General features: G+C 39.3%; 1 protein-coding gene across 1 annotated transcript; it reads right to left on the reverse strand.

Annotated features, from left to right (window-relative positions):
* Positions 1 to 85: 85 nt before the first annotated feature.
* On the reverse strand, positions 86 to 15,490 carry LOC114465434 (aminopeptidase N-like). The gene is made up of 21 exons (XM_028450441.1): positions 15,091 to 15,490; positions 13,616 to 13,922; positions 12,426 to 12,568; positions 12,123 to 12,262; positions 11,856 to 11,982; positions 11,100 to 11,254; positions 10,048 to 10,161; positions 9,827 to 9,970; positions 9,448 to 9,513; positions 9,070 to 9,135; positions 8,326 to 8,498; positions 8,179 to 8,255; positions 5,611 to 5,741; positions 5,476 to 5,531; positions 5,245 to 5,392; positions 5,082 to 5,173; positions 4,907 to 5,014; positions 3,013 to 3,180; positions 2,801 to 2,941; positions 1,286 to 1,367; positions 86 to 485 (listed from the first exon to the last, which is right to left on the reverse strand). The coding sequence occupies exons 1-21, from the start codon at positions 15,410 to 15,412 to the stop codon at positions 336 to 338; spliced, it is 2,910 nt and encodes a 969-aa protein (XP_028306242.1). The 5' UTR covers positions 15,413 to 15,490; the 3' UTR covers positions 86 to 335.
* Positions 15,491 to 21,472: the final 5,982 nt, after the last annotated feature.

Consider the following 21,472-nt stretch of genomic DNA (forward strand, 5'->3'; position numbering starts at 1 on the left):
GAAATTCAAAGATATCAATTACATCATTTCACCTTCAAAGATATCTTTGGAATTGCGTCAATTGAATATCAAACTGTATTGTTTGTTATAGAAGTTTGGTCGGGGTAAAATGTCGTCGAAGAAATCTGTGATGTTAATTCTGGATCGGCACATTTAGGTCCTCATTTTATTAAATATCATCTCACACACACACACACACACACACACACACACACACACACACACACACACACACACACACATACAGCTTTTCTCTCATTGTCGTCTCAATCAGGATTACCAGGGTCACAGGTTTGAGGCTGATTATTCAAAAGGGTGAACATGAGACATGAAGCTCAGGCTGCACTGCTAAACCAGTCCACGACGCTCTCCTTGTTCTCTGCGATCCACTTGATGTTAGCGCTTGTTCTCTCGATGGACTGATCCACTGCTAACGTCCCTGAGCCAAAGCCAACCTCTGCATTATCGGCTTTGAACTGTTTCAGCTGAAAGTAGAGAAAGCACTGGCTTAGACTTCAAGAACTACGACTGTGATATACAGTAACTCTATTTACAGCACTCAGAGAGCTCAAACCTCCACCAGTGCCAAATATCCACTTTGCCAGATATTTCACAGTTATCTGAATCAGTGATCATGATCAATCACATGTGAAAGGCACAAAGCAACCAGCAGCAGGTGTTGTATAACTTACTCAAACAGCTGAATTTAGGGAGTCGTGGATTTTTTAAACTGGTCCGAAATCACAATATTGATCCGGATCCCCTCCAAAATTAAATTACTTGTACTTTATCCCATTTCAAATATTTCATGAAAATTTCATCAAAAACCATAGATCAGTTTTGAGGTTAGACTGTTTATAGACCAACAAGCCAACAAATACAGTAAATGCCGGCAAAAAACATAACCTTTTTGGCAGCGGTAACTAACTAGTACTATAGAAAACATAAATAACTACATCCTATTGAGATTATCAGACTGTTCCAGCTCAGCTGTGGCTGCTATAACGTATCCACTGTGGAGCCACTGTATCGGAAGTAATTTCCCCCTAGAATTACTCATGTATCTCTGATTCTGATTACCTCCACTAGGTATGCTGTGTGTCATTGAATCATGTTTCTACATCTTAGGGACAATAAACAGTTAAAAAAGAAATACATTTAGGAAAGATCTGAACCAGTGAAGACACCTCTAAAGCATCCATCCATCCAGCCATCCATCTATCCATCCATCCATCCATCCATGAATCCATCCAAACCCACAGAGTATTTTTCAGAGTTTTCAGACCTGCTGGAGTTCAAACTCCGTGGAGAAGCGTTCAGTGACTCCGTTGATGAGGTTGGAGAATGAAAACGATCCTCCTCCGTATCTGTGAGTGACAGCGATAGACGCATCATAGAAAGCAACAACTACAGCTTTCAGTCCTCATGTTCAGCTCCAACCCTTCCTGCTTAACTCACTCATCTGCTCAAACATCACCAACTTACCAACGGTTTATCTGTAAACCAGACATCGACAAATGGTGGTCCAGGAGCCACAAGAGGCCCTTAATCTAATTTTGTGTAAATGCACAAAATAAATAAACACACAAAATAGACCAAAACAAACTAACACAAAACTACTATAAAATACAGAAAATTACTAAACACAAAACAAAACACACTAGGGATGTAACGATTCACTCAACTCCCGATACGATTCGATTCACGATACTGGGTTCACGATACGATTCTCTCACGATTTATTTTACAAAATGGGGATGTAGACAAATTTTTTTTTTGGGAAAAAAACTAGAAAATATTGTATTATTTTCCTTTTATATTTCATTGTCAAAAGAATCCCTTGATAAACTATTCAAAACAATGCAATTTAACTAAAAATAAATCTTGAATGAAATAAATAAAGGAATAATAGAAATGAAAATGAAGCCTATTAATTTAAATTCTGGTTCTATAATAAACAATGCAAAACTGCATAATAGTTCTTTTTCTTTTTAAAAGTGCAACTGAAAATGTATTTTGTGCCTTAACAATTGGACTTTAAAAAAAAAACCGTGATTACACTGATTTACGTCATATTTGTTTGGACCAGCAGAGGGCGCTGGTAACACAGTGGTCGGTTGGCATGCAGAAATTCTTGCAGTGAAGAAGAGAAGCTATGCTAGCAGACAGAGCTAATAGAAAAACGTGACTTTTACAGATATTCAAGTAATATTACAGATATTCTTTCGGTGCTAAAGGGGTAATGAATCATTTATTAACATATTTAAGAGTAGAAGGCGGCCAGAAAGAAAGTATTAGCAGACTCCGCCCGCCGCCTACACTTGTGGCTAGCCCCCTCTGCTGGTTAAAAAAAGTACTGCGATTCAATTTTCAGAAAATAGATATCAACCGTGATACCTATGAATCGATTTTTAACTGCCTTATGATTAATCGTTACATCCCTAAAACACACACATTACAGATAAATACAAACAATGACATTAAAAACACACAATATAAGAACATGAATATACCAAAATGAAAGGAAGAAAATATAAAACAACCACAAAAACACAAACAAACCCTTTGTTGTTTCCTGTGTTAATGCTCAGATTGGTCATTATTCTAATTGCTGACATGACCATGTGACGCTTGGATCAGATACAATCACATTTTTGTGGCCCAGCTGCATAATAAAAGTTGCCCATCTCTGCTGTAAACTATAGGAACTAGTCAAACATGAAAAGGGACTAAACTGTTGACCAATCAGTGCCTAGTGAAGCTGTCTCTGCTGAGTATGTTGCAGCAGTGTTCCACTCACTGGGTGAAGATATACGACCATCGTGCTCGTACAAAGTCCCATGCCAGACTCTGGCCAATCACATTGTTAGCAATGTAGACGATGGTGGAGGTGCCGTCCTGCTTTCGCACCATTGTTGGATCCAGAGTGTACTCCAGGTACCTAGAAAGGTCAAACCATCAGTTGTTTGTCCTAATGAGTCCTTCAGGGTTCTGTGAGCTCATGAAACCAACCTGTTGAGCAGCCACGGTTGACGGGTGCATGACAGAGCGTAGCGGAGTTTATCAGCCTCGATGGCGATGGTGGCATTCTTAAACTGCTTCCAGGCAAAGTCCCACTCAGCAGCATCACCAGCTGCGATGGCGTTACAGTAAACAGTAGAGCGCAGATTAGGATGGATGCTGTGAGAAGGAGAAAATGAAACCGAGAAAAGTTTAGCTAAAGTCCTCAGAAGAACCCTGCTGTTCTTAAGCTGGACACGACTCATCTTTTAGTCCAGTGCATGAGACAGGATCAGACCAGACAGATACAAAGCAGATCAGGTGTGACTCTGAGACACCTGACTGTCACTCCACCTTTACCTGGACTTGGTCTGTAGTTCTCCATTAACATTCTGAGGCTTGGATCATTCTAAGTTCTTCTTAAACACCTTGGATCAGACAAATGCAGCAAACTGTTTCTGGACCTGATTTCAAACTAAATACGACAATATTCTCTAATTTGCAGGTTCCAAATATGATAGAATCGACGCAAAATTCAAAGCTACTTAACCAGTTCTCATAAATCCTCTGATAGGGATTTTACTCAAAAACAAATGTTAAAGGTAGGATTTCTTTGCCCCTCAAAACTTTGCTATTGACTCCACCAATAGCAACAGGTTTGTTGGTCATGCTGCTCTAATCTCTTTCAAAAAAATGTTGTACATTGCATTGTGGGATGTGGAGTCCTGTAGAAGAATGCAAAAACGGCGCCAATGCGGAAATGTTTCTTTAAGAAGTGTTTTTAGCAGATGAACTGGTAATAAATATACATTAGAAATATAAAAAAATGCTCTGACAGCCCAATACTCACACATTTAATAAAGATCTGGAAAAACATTACAACGTTCACAGATAGGTTAAAAAAAAATACTTGATAGCCCTAGGGATCAGTGATTTGCGTGATGTCATTTTTGTATTGCTTTGTTTATTGTGTTTCCCCTCAACATCCGCAATTGATTTTGTAAATTTTAGTAACTAAACCCCAAACCCACTTTTTTTCTGCTGAATACATATGTATTTGGGCGTCAGGTAGTACTGTTGAATGATCCTAGTTCAACTTTTAACATTTTAGTAAAAGTGTTTTAATTTTGCAATTTTGGTTGTAAAATGGTCGCACGAAGGTCCTGGGTTCAAGCCCTGGGGTGGACACCTGGGTCCTTTCTGTGTGGAGTTTGCATGTTCTCCCCGTGCTGCGTGGGTGTCCTCCAGGTACTCCGGCTTACTCCCACAATCCAAAAACATGACTGTAAGGTTGATTGGAGTCTCTAAATTGCCCATAGGAGTGATTGTCTGTCTATGTCGCCCTGTGATGGACTGGCGCCCTGTCCAGGGTGTACCCCCGCCCAGTGCATAATGAGAGCCGGAAATTGGCACCGGCAGAGCCCCGCGTCCCTGATAAACAGGAATTAGCGGGTTTGAAGATGGATGGATGGATGGTTGTAAAATGTCAGTTACTGACCTCTAAGGGTTGAATGCCAGTTATTCCAATTGAATTTTACTATTGGCTGAGATATATTATAGGGAGTCATTTGGACCATTGTGCATCACCAACTGTCACTGTTGGCCCCGCCCCTCCTATAAAGGCTGGGTGGAGGATTTCCTCCTATCACAGCCCTCAGTGAGCATTGATTGACAGCTCCAATGCAGAACTCCTTTCCGCTCCGGTAATGTTTTTGACTCAGTGCTTTTACGAAGAGTAGATTCTGCTCTAATTAGATGGTTCATCAAGCTATGTGTGTATGTACAAAGACATTGTGTGTCTGCGTGTGCGTGAATGTGCATGTACTTATTGGGATTCCTGTAGAGCTTTGAGGATGAACAAACTTTCCTGCCACATGGTGGACTTGAAGCTAAGCACAAGACTCACTTGTTGATGCCAGTGTTTTTCCACTCCATGAACCAGGTCTTGACAAGGTTCTGGCACTCGCTCAGTCCGGTTCTGCAGGCTAGGCTGATGGCAGTCACTTGGTTGTATCTGAAAAAAGAAGGGCCGTTAATGCTAGACTCTTGAAGAAATGCTGGTTTTATTGATCAGTACTCACTGGTCCAGATGTCCCTCAGGGACACTGCTCCAGTTGCTGGTGATGTTCTTGTAGTGATTGAACAGTGGTTCGACTTTCTTCCTTAGATAGAGCTGCAAACAGCAGAGGGTCAGTTTGCAGACAGTAGGGGGCGCTCCTCTGACAAAGGCTCAGAGCCTCATACCTGCATAGGACCATAGACCTCGGTTCGGTCAAACATCAGGTAAAAGAAGTCCATGTTGTTAACGGCCGACTCCCAGGGCATGTAGGCCCTCTCCTTGTCCAGGTACTGGGTGGTCCTCAGGGCCAGCACGGTGGAGATGATCTTAGCTCTGAGGAACAGACAGAAAGATTAAATCTAACACACATACAGATGCACTGAGACTAGTCGTTTTTGGTTTCAGGTGAGAATGACCTGGCCAGGTTGAAGGCGTCGTCGATGAGCTGAGCTCTGTTGATCACAGGTATGTTCTTAAAGACAAAGAGGATTGATTGGATCAGTGGCTGTGGTTTCAAAGTGTTGTTGTGCTTTGGTTGAAAGCTTCATTACCCCATGATTTGTTGCCAGTGTGCTCAGCAGCCGGTCCCAGTTACCCTGGTCATAGTTGACCCTGTAGTAACCAACCACGTTCAGGTTAACCAGCACCCATTCGCTGCTGGTCATCATCTCTATGATGTTTTCTGCAGAGGACACAAAGCATCTGATGTTAAACCTTTGGTCATTCCTTTCAGCAACCACAAAAAGTTACATTATCACAAAGACACAATCATTTAAGACTCAGACCTCGACAGTGTTTTAATTATGTAGTGCTAAAAACATATACTGAGGGTTAGAGTTAGAGTACATACATATCATTTCTTCTAAAACCTGAAAGACAACTTAGTCTATTTGGGGTGCCAAGAGTAAAAATTTAGTATAATAGTTGTAGCTCACATATTTTCATTATTTATCTCACTTTTCTCATATTTAGCACATTTTCCTACATTTAACACAACATTTAACCACATATATAGAGGTATAAAAAGCATTAAATCAAAATTTTTAAATCTAAATCTAAATGGTATATGTTATATCTAAATGTTAAATCTATATCTAAATTTTAAATCTAAATCTAAATGTTATATGTTATATTTAAATGTTAAATCTAAGTCTAAATGTTAAATCTTATATATAAATGTAAATCTAAATGTTTAAATCTAAATCTAAATATTAAATCTAAATCTTTAAATCTAAATCTAAATAATAAATGGTAAATCTAAATGTAAAATGTAAATGTAAAATCTAAATCTAAACGTTGAATGTTAAATCTAAATCTAAACGTTAAATGTTAAATCTAAATCTAAATGTTGAACTTAAATGTTTCACACATATGCTAATTGACCCCGCCCCTTGTAACTTCAACCAATACACAAGCAAAGACTCACACAGCCGATCCCACCCACCTCTTCACCCTTCACGATGCCTGCCTGGGTGATATGTAAGGCTGGTTCTCTCCGCACGGCGTAGATCGAGCGCACAGTCATGGCAGGTGGACAAGCTGTGCTCAAGGTAGCTGAATAGAGGCGCTGTGATTGCAAGCATAAGGTCTTAGGATTGATCCCACCATAGGCCACCTTTTTTTTTGTCTTTTTTGGGATATCTGGAATACGTCTGCTGAGCAGACCAACGTTGAAATGACGTGATGGTGCGCGCTCGATCTCCACTGCACGAAGACAACCAGCCATACATATCACCCAGGAAGGCATCGTGAAGGGTGAAGAAGTGGGTGGGATCGGCTGTGTGTGTCTCTGCTTGTGTATTGGTTGAGGTTACAAGGGGCAGGGTCAATTAGCATATGTGCGAAACATTTAAGTTCAACATTTAGATTTAGATTTAACATATAACATTTAGATTTAGATTTAACATTTAACATTTAGATTTAACATTTAACATTTAGATTTAACATTTAACATTTAGATTTAACATTTAACATTTAGATTTAACATTTAACATTTAACATTTAGATATAAGATTAAGCATTTAGATATGATATATAACATTTAGATTTAACATATTATTTAGATTTATATTTAAACATTTATATTTAAACATTTAGATTTAAACATTTAGATTTAGATTTAATATTTAGATTTAGATTTAGATTTAAACATTTAGATTTAGATTTAAACATTTAGATTTAGATTTAATATTTATACATAAGATTTAACATTTAGACTTAGATTTTGGACTGGTGCCCTGTCCAGGGTGTACCCCCGCCCAGCGCCCTATGAGAGCCGGAGATTGGCACCGGCAGACCCCGGGAATTAAATGGGAATAAGCGGGTATGAAAATGGATGGATGGATGGACTTAGATTTAACATTTAGATATAACATACAACATTTAGATTTAAATATTTAGATTTAATGCTTTCTTTTTTTTTTTTTACCTCTATATATGTGGTTAAATGTTGTGTTAAATGTAGGAAAATGTGCTAAATATGAGAAAAGTGAGATAAATAATGAAAGTGTGTTAGCTACAACTTTTATACTAAATTTTTACACTTGGAACCCCATAATTCTACCGTTCAGAGAGAACAAAATATCAAATCAGTGCTACTTAATGGAACAGAGAGCAAGAATGAGACAAGATTTTAAAATTCAAAACCAGCATTTCTACATTCCGTTACCTCAGGCAGCCAGAGGAGTGCAGACCTGATGTTATGTTTAACATCTACAGCTTGATCTATAGTACTGACAGTAGTACAATTTAAATTTGATTCTTTGTATGTTTGTTTATATTGAAAAATAATTTGAAATTGTCATGTTGATGTTGGTGCAAAAAAAACCTTTGTTTACTGTGACCGTAAGATAAACAAGGACTTTTTAATACCCCTATGGAACCACACACACACAGCCACAACTCTTAGCAGCATGGTGGTTCATTGCAGAGCGATGCAGAACTTTGAGTGGTCAAGCACGGCGCACGCTGTAGCTCGTGCAATAGAAGCATGAACTAGGCTTCAGACTATCCAACAAGATGATGAGGAGAAAATCATTCATGGTTTAAAAAACTTTTATCTGTGAATTAAAGTCATGGTTTTAGTCTCAGGTGTGAGTGAGAGTGACTTAGATATTTACCTGATTTCTCAAGCAGCCACTTTGGCTCCTGCACAACTTCGTTCTTCATCCACCTCATTGGAACGATCCACTTATAGCTACAGAAACAACAGTTGGTCAGTGACTCTGTCTGTCTGTGACTGTCTGTCTGTGACTCAGTGTCAGTACTTGAAGGGTGACACGGTGGTGACTTCAGCTTCTGGGTCCAGGAGGAAGTGCTGCTGGGAAACGGTGCCGTCGGTGGTGTTGATGGTGACTACTGGAAAGCCCATCTGCAGCACCCACGTGTTCATGATGTTGGTGATGGAGTTTGGCAGAGACGTCCCACTGGTATCGACAGCCTGAGGACACAGATTTAAGAAGGGTTTGTTCTCTACGTCAAGGGTTTATGCACAATTTGCTGTAAAAAATGAGTGGGTGTGACAAATATCATTATAGCTCAGAGCTGGGCAACTGTTATCACAGTGGGGGCCACAAACATGATTGTATCTGATCTAAGGATCACATTATCATGGTTCATGTCAGTATTTAGAATTATGATGAATCTGAGCATTACTATTGTCAATTTTGTTTTGCTAATTTCCACTGTAATTTTGTGTTTTTTGGGTGTCATTTTGTCTATATTTGTTGTTGGTTTTGAACTGATGTGGTCAATTTGTAAAATGCTGTTATAATTTTTTATATTTTTCCTCTAATTTTTGTGTTTTGTTGTCATTTTCTGTTTTCCTTGATTTTTTATATATTGTCCTGTATTTTTTGTCATGTGTTTTGGAGTCTTTTTTTATTTAGTAGTTTGCTGCGGGGCTACACAAAATTAGAGCGAAGGCTGCCAGTTGACCATGTCTGCTTGAGTTTTTTCAGATAAAGTGACCCATGAGTGAGGACGTACACATACACATATGGGTGACGTACCTGCTGAAGGTGCTTCCACAGGTCGGTGTAGTTGGCATTTCCGTATTTAAACTCATCGAGGTAAGTCTGTATGAAGCAACACAAAGCTCATCTCAACCACGGGCACAATCACTGTTTAATAAAAGGTGAAGGTGTTGGCTTCCAATCTACAGTACATGCAACAATGAATACATTCAGGTTCAAATGAAAAGCCACTGTGAAGTCTTTCAGAGTCCACAATCCACCACCTTGACAGCCAGGAGGGGGAAGTTCAAGATGGCTACTTAGAGATTGATAATACTAATATAAGATAATCCTATTCAGGCTATTATGCTACTTAATCAAGCTTTGCTGTAGGAAGAAGCATATATTAAAGAAATCAAAATTGCTGGGGCCTACCTCTAGTCCCATGGTGAAGACTTTTTCAGTGAGGAAGTCGGACAGCATCCTGAGGACAGACGCTCCCTGAGGACAAACACACGTCCTTTAGAGTCTGCATTTACACCAGCTGACTTTGGTCCTCTTTAACCATGCCAGGGTTAATTTCCTCTGATGATGCACTTCATTTGTTCACTCTCAGTGCACAGCTGGACTGGTGTCTGTTCATGTAAGTTCTGATTGCTAAAGCCTGTGTCAACATATCAGCCAGTCCTGGACAGAGGGAGTCTGTGGGTCATTGCGTCATGTGTGAAATGTGTTAGTTTACGGGATATGGAGATATTTGCAGATACATTTGTCTTTGTGGGCCCTGCATCGTCTTCTGTTCTTATTGGCTTACCTTGCTGTATGAGATGGCATCGAACAGTTCGCTGATCTGTGCTGGCTTCTGGATGTCTTCCTCATTGGAGGACAGAGGATGAGACGAGGTCAATGCGTCCACAGCAAACACACGGTGCACATCACTGAGGACAATCAGGTCATTCTGAGGACAGACGTAGAGGTACAGGTCACTCCCTGATAGAGCACTGACAGTCTGCAGTGTGTGAACCAGGAACCCACCACGCCCCATTCTGGCTCAGCCTCGTTTGCTCCCAGGTACTCCACATAGGAGGCAAAGCCCTCGTTCAGCCACAGGTCATTCCACCACCGCAGCGTCACCAGGTTACCAAACCACTGAGGGGACAGATAGAGACATACTGTGACCACAGTCTTCATGCAGTGGTTCCCAGTTATCCTTACACTTGTATTTTGCTCTTCAGCTTTGAGCTACATATATGGATTAGAAAACTGAAAAAGTTTATAAATCTACAGCGAAGACCAAGTTTAAGGACATTACTTTTAATAACTACAGAATCATAGAGAGTAAGGATGGGATCATATATATCACCTGGATATTGCAATATTAAAACGTCACAAGACATATTAAAAAACTTCTGATTCTGAATTGTGACATTGCGATGGGGTGGGGTGAGGGGGGGTTTGATATTTGATTGGTGAAGCCCACTTTTCCATCTACATCTGTTACAAGCAAGCGTGTCTTTCCAATGACAGGAGACATAGTTTAATGTCCAAAATTTTCATTTACTGGTTGTATGTTAAATCTGGGTTGTATAGACTGTTATAGTTGTTTGTTGTTGTTCTGCCAAAGCTCATGCACAGTTTAGATTTTTTTTTAAGAACGTCATGATGATATGAGTTTGCTTAACTTTAGACTGGCATGATGTACCAGTTTCTGTTTTTGCATTCTATTTGCAGAGTGGTACTTTGACTTTAAAGAGAATTGAGAGGTTCAACTAGAGTTGAGAAGGTCACACCCAGAGTATATGTAAGTATGCTTACATATACATATATGTCTGTAAAATAAAAGCATGGTTATCTTTCAAACTCCATTTATGTTTGTCTTTTTTACTTTTCCAAAAATAAAATCTTGTATTGTTATTGTAAGCCCAGTATCGTATATCATCCCACCCCTCAAAGAGAGTTCAAACTCATCAGATGGTGGTAAGTTATCATCATTAAGCAATTTCCCCCTGGGATAAATAAAGTATATCTGATTCTGATTATGCTACTTGGTCGTGATTGTTTTGTTTTCAACTCAATCTGTGTAATACCATGTGTGCTAGCTCATGAGCGATGATGGTAGCAATCTTTTGCTTGTTGGAGTTGGAGGAAAACTTTTCATCGTAGAGCAGAGCCGTCTCTCTGTAGGTGATCAGACCCCAGTTCTCCATGGCGCCGGCATTAAAGTCGGGTAGAGCGATCTGATCTGCACACATACATCGTTAAGAGTTAATAGATATACTATGACTTCAGGACTCACGATGAACAACTTACAACAGACTGTGACCTAAACTACTGAAAACTTTTAGCTTGAGCCTGAAATAATCAAGATGATTGCTGAATGACCACATTAAAACAATGATTATAACCATAAAACTCAATTCACTTTTATTTAATCACAATCCAGTTCAATAACTATTCATTACTACATATATACTATCCGTTCATATCATTTTCAGACCCTCTGAAAATGGACCTGCGAGCCACCTATGGGTCCATGACTTTAGGAGCTCTGCTTTTAACACAGAGGTCTGAAGTGCATGTGAGAGTTTGCTCATTGAATAATTAACTCTGTCCATATCTGACCATTAGAAAGTTGTCGTAAAAACCAAATCATAAAGTGTCAGATGAGCCGAAAGCTCTGAACATCTAGGTTTTAGATCTGCTCTTATCTGAGACTGACAATTCTGAACTCTAGAGTAAAGATAAGATAATACTTTATTAGTCCCACAATAAGGAAATTCGATTCCTGGAGGGCAGATAATGTACATCCGAGCCCCTGGTACACCAACACGTGCAGCACTCACCAGACTTAGGCAGAGGGTAGCTGGAGTTGTAGTATTTCTCAAAGAATTTGAGGATGGGTCCAGTCTTGTTCAGTGCATAATCTCCCTGATTTGCTGCAATGGCAGACTGTCGGGCAAATATTCGTATCTAAACCAAAGAACAAGAGAACATCCTGATTCACTGTGTGCCTTTGTTTTAGTACAAGTCAGGGTGATATGACATCCCAGGACAGAACAATTACAGGCACACAAAGAGGTCTTCCTGTCACGGACTGTTAGGGGACCTACCAGCACGTTGTCGATGGTGCTGTTGATGAAGCTGAAGTCACTAACGATGAAGGCCAGCAGGTATGTCGACATTTTCTCAGTAGGTTCAAAAACCGTCTTCATATATGATTTAGACTCCTCCATTCCATAGGTAGTCGTTTCTGTGAGAAACATTAAAGCTTAGCGTTAACAGAACTGAGTCTGAACCTCAGAAATAGCTGCTGTTAATAAAAAAGTAACCCTAAACTAACCCCAAAATTTGCTTACACCATCATCAAACACTGACTAACTTGGTAACTACAGTAACTCTCCTGGGACACTGACCAATCTCCTTCCCGTTGGACAGGGCGACTGTTCCATTTTCGTGGATCAGCGAAACATTGAAATAAGCTTTCATGGCTGGTTCGTCAAAGCAGGGAAAAGCCTTTCTTGCGTCGGTCGGCTGCATCTGAGTGGTAGCCACGACCCTGGCACAGAACAAGCAGAGAGAGTTATCAGTCAGTCAGTTACAGACAGACACGACAAAAAAAACCCAAAAAAAACACCTTTTCTTTACAGTGTTTGCCATCACAGAGGAAGTGCATCAAATACGGATTCAGGGACTTTTTTGGATGAAATCATGAATGAGCTGAAGAATCTGTTCACATTATTTCTTTTACCTGTTTGTTAAAATAAAAGAAATTTCCAGGTAACAGAAGTTCATATCTGTGTGTGTGAGCTATTTTTTTTATGTTGCTTTCCAACAGTTTTTATTGGATATTATTCCTATTTTTTCAGATTTGTTTTATAATATAAAGTGTTATCTTTCTGATGTCCCTCAGACTGGTAATTTACAGTCTGACGGACAGCGCTTAAACCAAGGTGTTTGTTCTGCCCATAAAAGCTGCATCTAGTATTGTGTGTGTAACAACGTGAATACTGATATAACCAGGGGTGCACATAAGTGATGCCCATGAAGCTATAAAAACCAATTCACACCAGCTTAGATGTTGAAATCGTGCATTTGCTCAGCAAACATTTTGGGATGGATAGAAGTTATTGAAATGATGAGGATTGTTATCAGGCTTCTGCAGAGCTAGATGATGAGTTAATCATTTGAATCAGGTGTGTTGGAAGAGGGAAACAGGAGGTTTAGATGGTTGGGCACCCCTGCGCCTATGTGGTGGAGTTGAGGGAAATGATTGAAAGGAAAAAAAGAAGTGTTCTGCTGGAAATGTGGTGCAGAGTCTGCTGTGACAATCCCAATCAGGCTAACAATAAAAAGTGACCAAAAAGTTCAGTCATCCATATTTTGATTGGCATGCTAACAGCATAGAGCAATAGGAAGTAGTGCAACTGTGAAGGAGGCCTTAATGTTTTAAAATGATCACTGTTTTCAATTACTAACTGAGTAAGTGCTTGAAAAGCTTTCATTTGGTTTTCAGTCTTTTCATGAGAACGTTTCATATTCTGTGAGGCTTTAACACATTGTTATGTTCACCCCTGGTTATAACATTGGTCCTCCTGTCACATACTTCTTCACTCCATCCTCAATGTACTCGCTGCGGTAAAACCCTCCCAGATCGTCGGCCAGCTCTCCTTTAAAGGACATGTGGAGCTGGTACCAGGCGTCCTTCCTCAGCGGAGCTTCTAGGAACAGAACCAGGTATTGTGTCTGTTCCTGGATGAGGGAGGAGCTGATGGTTGGAGCCTGGACTCCCATGGTGATGGAGGTCAGCTGGGCTCGCTGCCCATTCTCCAGCAGGGTGTAGTTCAGCCTGTTGCTGTGGATCAGGATTACATTGGTCTCCTCCACGCACTGAAACTCCACTGTGGTATTACCTGGAAGACAACCAAACGCTGAAAAGTTCCACAACTTTCTACAAATAGGAACTGCTGGACCTTCAGCTCCAGGCTGCTGAGCCAGTGGTGTTTTACCCTTGAAGGTGAGGCTTTCTGGTGGGGTTATCATTTCAATGGAAAATTTAAAATTGCCTTCAAAAGATAAATACTTGATTGAATTTATAGTTGGTTCTACATCTTTTGATCTTAATTACTTTTTTAAATGTGAATTTTATATGCATGCCCACACATATGAACATCTGTGTTGTGATGTGAACTCACAAAGCTGAATACCGACAGTTATTTTTCTTTGAGAGTGTAGACTGTAAGAATACACAGTGTAAAAATTACATCTGTAGATTTATTTTTACATTTCTAGTGGTGTGGTTGCATGGTGGTGGTAGGGTTAGCACATCTGCCTCACAGCAAGACGGTCCTGGGTTCAAGCCCTGGGATCCTTTCTGTCTAGAGCTTGCATGTTCTCCTCCCACAATCCAAAAACATGACTGTTTGGTTGACTGGAGTTTCTAAGTTGCCTGTAGGAGTGAATGGGAGTGAGTGGTGGTCTATGTGTATGTTTGTCCTGTGATGGACTGGTGGTTGCTTGAAAATATAACAATTGCATGAATTAAGAGAAATAATGAAGTGTTTACATACTGAAAATGAAGTGTTTCCTCATTTTTAAGTTACTGCCTGTTCTCCTTTATTACCTTTCCTTCAAAATCAGTGAAAATGTGACATTTTAGTGTTACAGACATGTACAGTATATCCAGTGGCCCTTTGGATTCTTCAATACCTTTGAGCTTGCAGTGACTTCTGGTTTAATGTGTCACAAGTGTTTACACTAAATTCATTTTTTTCCACTAAAATATGAAAAACTGAGAATTTACCATGTATAGGTTAAAAATGTCTGACTGTTACAAAAATAAAAGTTACACTTTCAGATGACCTGATCAGTTTCTGTTACCCATTGAACTCAGAGCTCCTTTTTCATCAGATCAGAAAAAAATAATCTAATATTTTTTTCCTAAAGCAAAAAAGGAAATGAAAATCTGCTTGTTCTCATATTAGTTATCTCATATCACTTATCAACAATGATCAATGATGAATTATCAACAAGATCTCTGACTCTGACTTTGGTCCTGTTGTCTGGTCCGGTCCAACTCACCTGTGAACACGTACATCCCTGAGCTGTCTGGTTGTAGGCGGGGCCACAGGAGGATGTTGTAGCTCCGTGGTACCAGGCTGGTGGGCAGCCGGTAGCGGTCCCACAGCTGACCGGGTGGTCCTTGGGTGGTTGAGGGATGTTGAGTGGTTGAGGGATGTTGGGTGGTGGGGGGGTGGGAGGTGGACCCACCCCCCTCAGGTCGGTTTTGGTTCTTCTCCTGTGAATAGACCACAGACAAGGCCACGATTGTGGCCACAGCAGCCAAACTAAGCACCAGCCCCACAACGGCCAGCGTTTTACTAACAAAGAACCCCTTAGCCATGCTGAGATCAGACTGAAAGCTGAGCCACAGGGGAGACTTTAAAGCAATCGAGTCACATGACTTACCCGTACACAGGTGAGGCATTAACAGGTACCTGACCTTTGACTGCTGAGCGTCTCACCACTCCCTCAGGTTTAGGTTTATTGAGGCTATTCACACTCAGACAGGGGAAGAAAAACAACTTTTACCAACACAGAATAACTACACTGCTCAAAAAGTAAAGGGAACTGCTAAACAACACAATAGAACTCAAAGTCAGTCAGTCACACTGAAATCAACCTGACCAGTGAGGAAGCATCACTGGTTGTGGGAGGGGGGGGGGGCAGGAGGACAACAACCCAGCAGCAGGACCACTATCTGTTCTATAGTGCAGCAGCAACCGGAGGAACAGAGCTGTACACAATGACTTCCAGCAGCCTCTGTTGGGCATGTTTCTGCTCAGACTCCCAGAAACAGACTCCATGAGGTGGGATGAGGGTCCATTAGTGGGGCATGACTGGCATTTCCAGAGAACACCAGGATTAGCAGCTCAGTCATATGCACCCTTTGCTTTTCACAGTGAGAGCAGGTTCACACTGATCACATGGGACAGACGTGAACTCCCACCCTCTCAATTAGAAGAACCTCTCTACCACCTGAGCCAATGTGTGACATTGTTAGGCCTCATGAGGCTGGAATGTGTGAGCAGTTCCTGCATGATGAAGGCATTAATGCTACGGACTACTGGCCTGCCCGTTCCTCGCTATCCAGCACCAGTATTGAGTAAGTTACTCTAAACTTGCAATATATTTATATTACTAGTTACTGGGATAAAAATGTAATATATTTGTATTACAATATTACTGTTTTTTTTTAAATGTAACTGAGTTACACTACTTTGAGTTACTTTAAGTTTCTTTTGGTCTAAAATAGTAATTATATTACACTGATAGTGTTCGAATAACTTCGGTCTAAGTTTTGTTTCCCCATAAGTTATATTTAACTATGATAAAAAAACATTTCCTCAAATAGTTGCAAATAGTGAGAAAACAAAGCAAATATGCGCTTAAATTAAATATACATGTAACTTCAGTTACTTTAATTGTAACTAGTAATATAATACCACTTTTCACTACTGAGTTACTTCAAAAAGAATATATTACTGTAAAATATAACAAAAATAACTAGTTACTCCCAACACTGTCCAGCACATTTGAAACATCGTGTCTCTCTCCTCCACAGACTGCCCAGGAATTGACTGATGCTTTCCCAGTAAGGGAGGAGATCTCGCAGGACAGCATCATGAGGCACATGCCCAGGTGTTGTAGGGAGTGCAAACAGGCACGTGGAGGCCACGCCCACTACTGAGCCTCATTATAACTTGTAACAAGGAGTTTCCACAGAACTTAGATCAGCCCGTTATATGCGATCTTCCACTTTTATTTTGAGATGATTCTAAATCCATACCTCCATGGGATAATGATTTGATTTATTTGATCATTTTTATGTTATTTTGTTCTCAACACAGTCCACTAGGAAATTAATGAAGATTTTCAGCTGGAAAATTTCATTCATTCAGATCTAGGATGTGTTTAAGTGTTGCGTTTAGTTTTTAGAGCAGTGTACAGACACATACACAGATAGATAGTAAGATTTGTTAATTGTTTCATCACAATAGAAAGTAATCAGAGACTCAAAGTGAATACAAGTGTACTATTTAACACTTGTGTAAAACTTTGTGTTGTTCTTCACAGAATGGACCCATTTAGCCAATCTGATCATTATGTGCTTGTCAAGGGTCACAGAGAAACACAGGTGGTGGCGTAATGGCAAAGGAAGCGGGCTTCTATAAGGCGAGTCACCGGTTCAAATCCAACCTGGGTCATTACTGTGGGGTGTTGAGCAAGTCCCTTAATCCTATCTGCTCATGTTGTACATCGCTTTAGATAAAAGCGTCTGCTAAATTGTAATTTGAGGAGATAGAGATGGTTGTGAATGATTGGAGTTCATTATGAAAGATTATATATTATTAAAGGTGTTTATAATACTTGTCTTAAGATAAAAACTGTATTGTTCCCCGAATGGTGTAATGTGTATCACAGCAGCAGTACAGGAAATAAACAGTAAAGGATAAGACTTCAAATCTACAACAATAAACTTAAGATAAGAAATAATTACACTATGGATGTGTATGGCTCAGTCTGCTGCTGAAGGAGTTGCTCAGAGCCCTCACAATCTGGTGTAGTGGGTGAAAGTGATTGTCCATGATTGTCCACCCAGTTCAGCCAACATCCTCCCCTCACCCAACTCCACTGAGAGAGTGAGAGCTCTCCTCTGGACACATCTCACCACTCTTCATCACACCTTAACTCAACATTTGTATTTTAGAGTTTGTCCTGTTCATATATTTAAATATATTTACAACCTTGATCACCTGCATTATAATAATTGGACATGATTTTGGAGTTTTGAAAAATGACAGGTTCAACCCTTAAAAACTGAAAACTAACAGTGGAGATTCTCTTCAGGACTGGAGGAACCTTCACATTAGCCTAGTGGAGAACATCAAACTACATGTTGGAGAGTTGTTAAAGCCACTCCAGCCTCCAGTAGATGTTGTATTCAGACATTCAAAGAAGGAAGATAAAACTGAGCTTTACAGGAAAAGGTTTTACACCAGAGGAATTACAAACTCTCCTTATCTGCAGCTTATCTCTGCAGTAAAACACTTGGACTCTCATCCTCAGGGCAAAGGAGACACTTCCAGCTCCAAAGACCTGCAGGAACATTCAGAGAGAACATATAAACTGCCGGAATATTCATGGAGAATGCACAAACTGCAAGAAAACTTGTCTCAGCGAGAACACGCAAACTACAGAAAGACTCAGGGAGGATTTACAAACTACTAAAAATGTTTTAAAAGGCTTTGTCCAACATATACATTGTCAGGCACACATGAAATTATTGTATGAAAAAAAATCATTCTGTTAGCAGGAAATGAAAGTACCAAACAATGTTTAGTTTGTCCATAATCTTTAATTTAACATTGTTTTTCACTACTGCCGAGCAGTCTGACTGTGACATCAGCTCAGGAATTTTCAGCTCCCAATTAAACAATATTAATTAATGTAGACATTGTGGTTTTGATTTTAGTCCTTTTTTGAGTCCATTGTTTAAAGCATTGTCACTCGTCTCCAATTTTAGATGCATGGGTAAAGAGCTCCACAGTTTTGCTGCTTTTATGGAGAGAGCAGATTGACCAAAAGAAGGCCTGCATCTTGGGACAAGACAGTCCCCGATGGTGGAGGTTAGTGCGGATGCTCTGACACCTGGTGGCCAGTTCATAAAATAGTTGTCACTCATGATTGTTCAGACGTTTAAAAAACTACTTAAAGCTGGGGTGTGTAGAATAGTGAGGTGCTCCACGCCACCCCCTCCTATCCTGAACGAAACTCTTGCGTGCACACTGTGGAACTCTTTGTTACTGTTTTCTCCATTTAAACCAGTAACAAATGTAGGAACTTTATCTTGTGCTATTGGAGAGTTTTCTGATGTTTTAGAGTCATGAAAGCACGTATCACTCACTGCTGTGAGGACAGTAAGAGGCTCAGAGTGCTGATCAGAGCAGACACACTCCATCCACACTGCCAATGAACTGTGTCTGTTCTTCCACCTTAGATTATTTTTAATAAGTTATTTACTTTGTCTGTTCTCACTCTCTCTCTCTGACTCGAAGTGTATCGCTTGCAGTTCATCGTACACACCAACTCTGCGGACAGCGTCCCTCCTGAACACGTTTGTGCCTTTATTATGTTGCTTCTCCACCTCAGTCTTCCTTTTTCCTGTTGCGGTGCCGTGTAACCGCTGTGCCAAAAGCTGCATTAGAGACTTCAGCTGGAATATAAGGCCATGGGACGGTCCCTACTCTCAGATCCAGAATGCGCGTCGACTTTTGACGAGCAGCTCGAGCAGCCAATAGTAATGCTTAAAACAGCTCATGGGATCGCCCTGTTGGTAGAAAGATTTCTGATTGGCTGAAGTCCACTGTCATGCTCCTGTATTTCTAAAGCTCATTTACAGGAGAAGGAGAAGAGATTCACTGCCCACTCAGAACACTTTGGATTACAATATGCAATACAATATAATGAGATGATTATACAATTTTGACCAAATAAAACAAACAAACAAAAATGTACATACTGCAGCTTTAAGAGTACTAAAACTCATACATTTGACAAAGGGGAGGAGGTTGAGTTTTCTTAAAATGTGGCAGTAATGCCATCTCATTGGTTTCCAATCCACAATTGTTATTGCCTGCTTGTGTATTAAGATTATAGGAAGAAGAACATTATACATTTTTACCATGAGTGTTTAAGTTTGCAATTTATCACTAGAATATAAAACATTTGTGTTATCCACAGATATTACCCCTTTTGATATTTTTGAAACCTTAAAATAATAATTTATTAATATAATAAATAACTTTGGATCCAATACTGATGCCACAAGCAATGTCCCAGCACACATGTACTTTATGTTCTCCCAACTCCACAGGATGTATTGTAGCCTACACAATAGTTTCCTCCAACCTCCACACAGTCATTTACACATGGAAGGACTATTGAACAATTGAGTATGTGTGAGCCAAAACATGCTAAGTGTTACTACATTTTTCAATACTTTTTCAAACTTTGGATTGTAGTAAATGCACAATGTGTGAAGAAAATAATAATGAACTAAGAAAAAAATAAGCAATTTAAACTTAAATGAGGAGAAATCTTTCTACATTAAGAAACGAATCAATGTGTAAAATAAAGCATGTGCAAACATTTTAAACATCACCAGTATTATTAGAATGAATCAAAGAAATATTCAGCTACAAAAAATGCAAACAGCATCAATGGTTGGTAACTACATTTCACCCTGTCTACCAGAACATCAGGCTGTTAAATCAAACAAAAACAATCAATTTTCTAATATTTATAAAGTATGAAATAAAGTAAGTTTTTTTTTTTTTTTTTAAACTTTTTCCACTAAATACACCTCCGCAACCTCAACGCTCACTGAGTAAAATTATCACTAAAGCAAAAGTAAAGCCTGACAAATTACATCTATCAGCATTTCTTAATTTTAGGTTTAAAGGTTAAACCAATTTCTGTTGGCCTGATATATCTTTATTTTTAATTATTCGACCTTTCTTAAAGTAAATCTACATGTAAACAAAATTTCTCAGGCCCCAAACCTGATTTAAAGACATACCGACACAAACCTGACGATTGTAAATTATACCACGTTTATATGGAGGATGAGGAGTGCCACAAATAAATAAAGAAAGAAAGAAATACATAAATACACTGTCCATTTATTAATTAAAATGTCAATAATTAATTAAATCTATTTTACATTTCATTTTCATTCCGAAAAGTATGAAGCATAAACATTTCACTATTTATTTCGTGGTCTGGTGTTGCAGCACTTCATGAATTATTTCTATCAAACTCGCTCGTGAAAGTCTGTGGGGGCGGTTTCCTAACACTTGATTGGTTCCCTGTACATCAAGTCAAGCTAAATCGATCCCTGAAAAGGAATTGAGGCAGAGTAGCAGACATTATTTTTGATACACTGGGTGGCGCTATACTATCTAATGTAGAACCAGACCATGAAATAAATAAATAAATAAATAAATAAATAAACAGTGACATTTTTATACTTGTAAATGTAAAATAGATTTCATTAATTATTGGCGAATGTAATTAATTATTGACACTTTTCATAATTAATGAACGGTGTATTTATTTAATTAATTGTGGCACTCCTCGTCCTCCATAAGCTTGAACAATACATTCTTGAATAAAAAAAAAATAAATTAATATTCAATATCAGTAACAATAAATAAATAAATAAATAAATAAATAAATAAATAAATAAATAAATAAATAAATAAATAAATAAATACAGGAAGCGGCTGGACATTGGAGGGGGTGGGAGAGCGAAGGACTTGGTGGACAATTAGTAATAATATTTTTTAAATAGTAATAGGCTCATAGATAAAGACAATATAAATAAAACTAGACTTCATTT

This window comes from Gouania willdenowi, chromosome 6, assembly GCF_900634775.1.
Source record: "Gouania willdenowi chromosome 6, fGouWil2.1, whole genome shotgun sequence".
In the NCBI taxonomy this organism is placed as follows: Eukaryota; Metazoa; Chordata; class Actinopteri; order Blenniiformes; family Gobiesocidae; genus Gouania; species Gouania willdenowi.

Excerpts from the sequence above, each read along its gene's own strand:
- LOC114465434 (XM_028450441.1), bottom strand. The coding sequence starts at position 15,412 with ATGGCTAAGGGGTTCTTTGTTAGTAAAACGCTGGCCGTTGTGGGGCTG. Across the intron at positions 9,971-10,047 it reads CTGAGCCAGAATGGGGCGTG|AATGACCTGATTGTCCTCAG; the intron begins GTGGGTTCCTGG and ends GTCTGTCCTCAG. Across the intron at positions 9,514-9,826 it reads ATGCCATCTCATACAGCAAG|GGAGCGTCTGTCCTCAGGAT; the intron begins GTAAGCCAATAA and ends GTTTGTCCTCAG.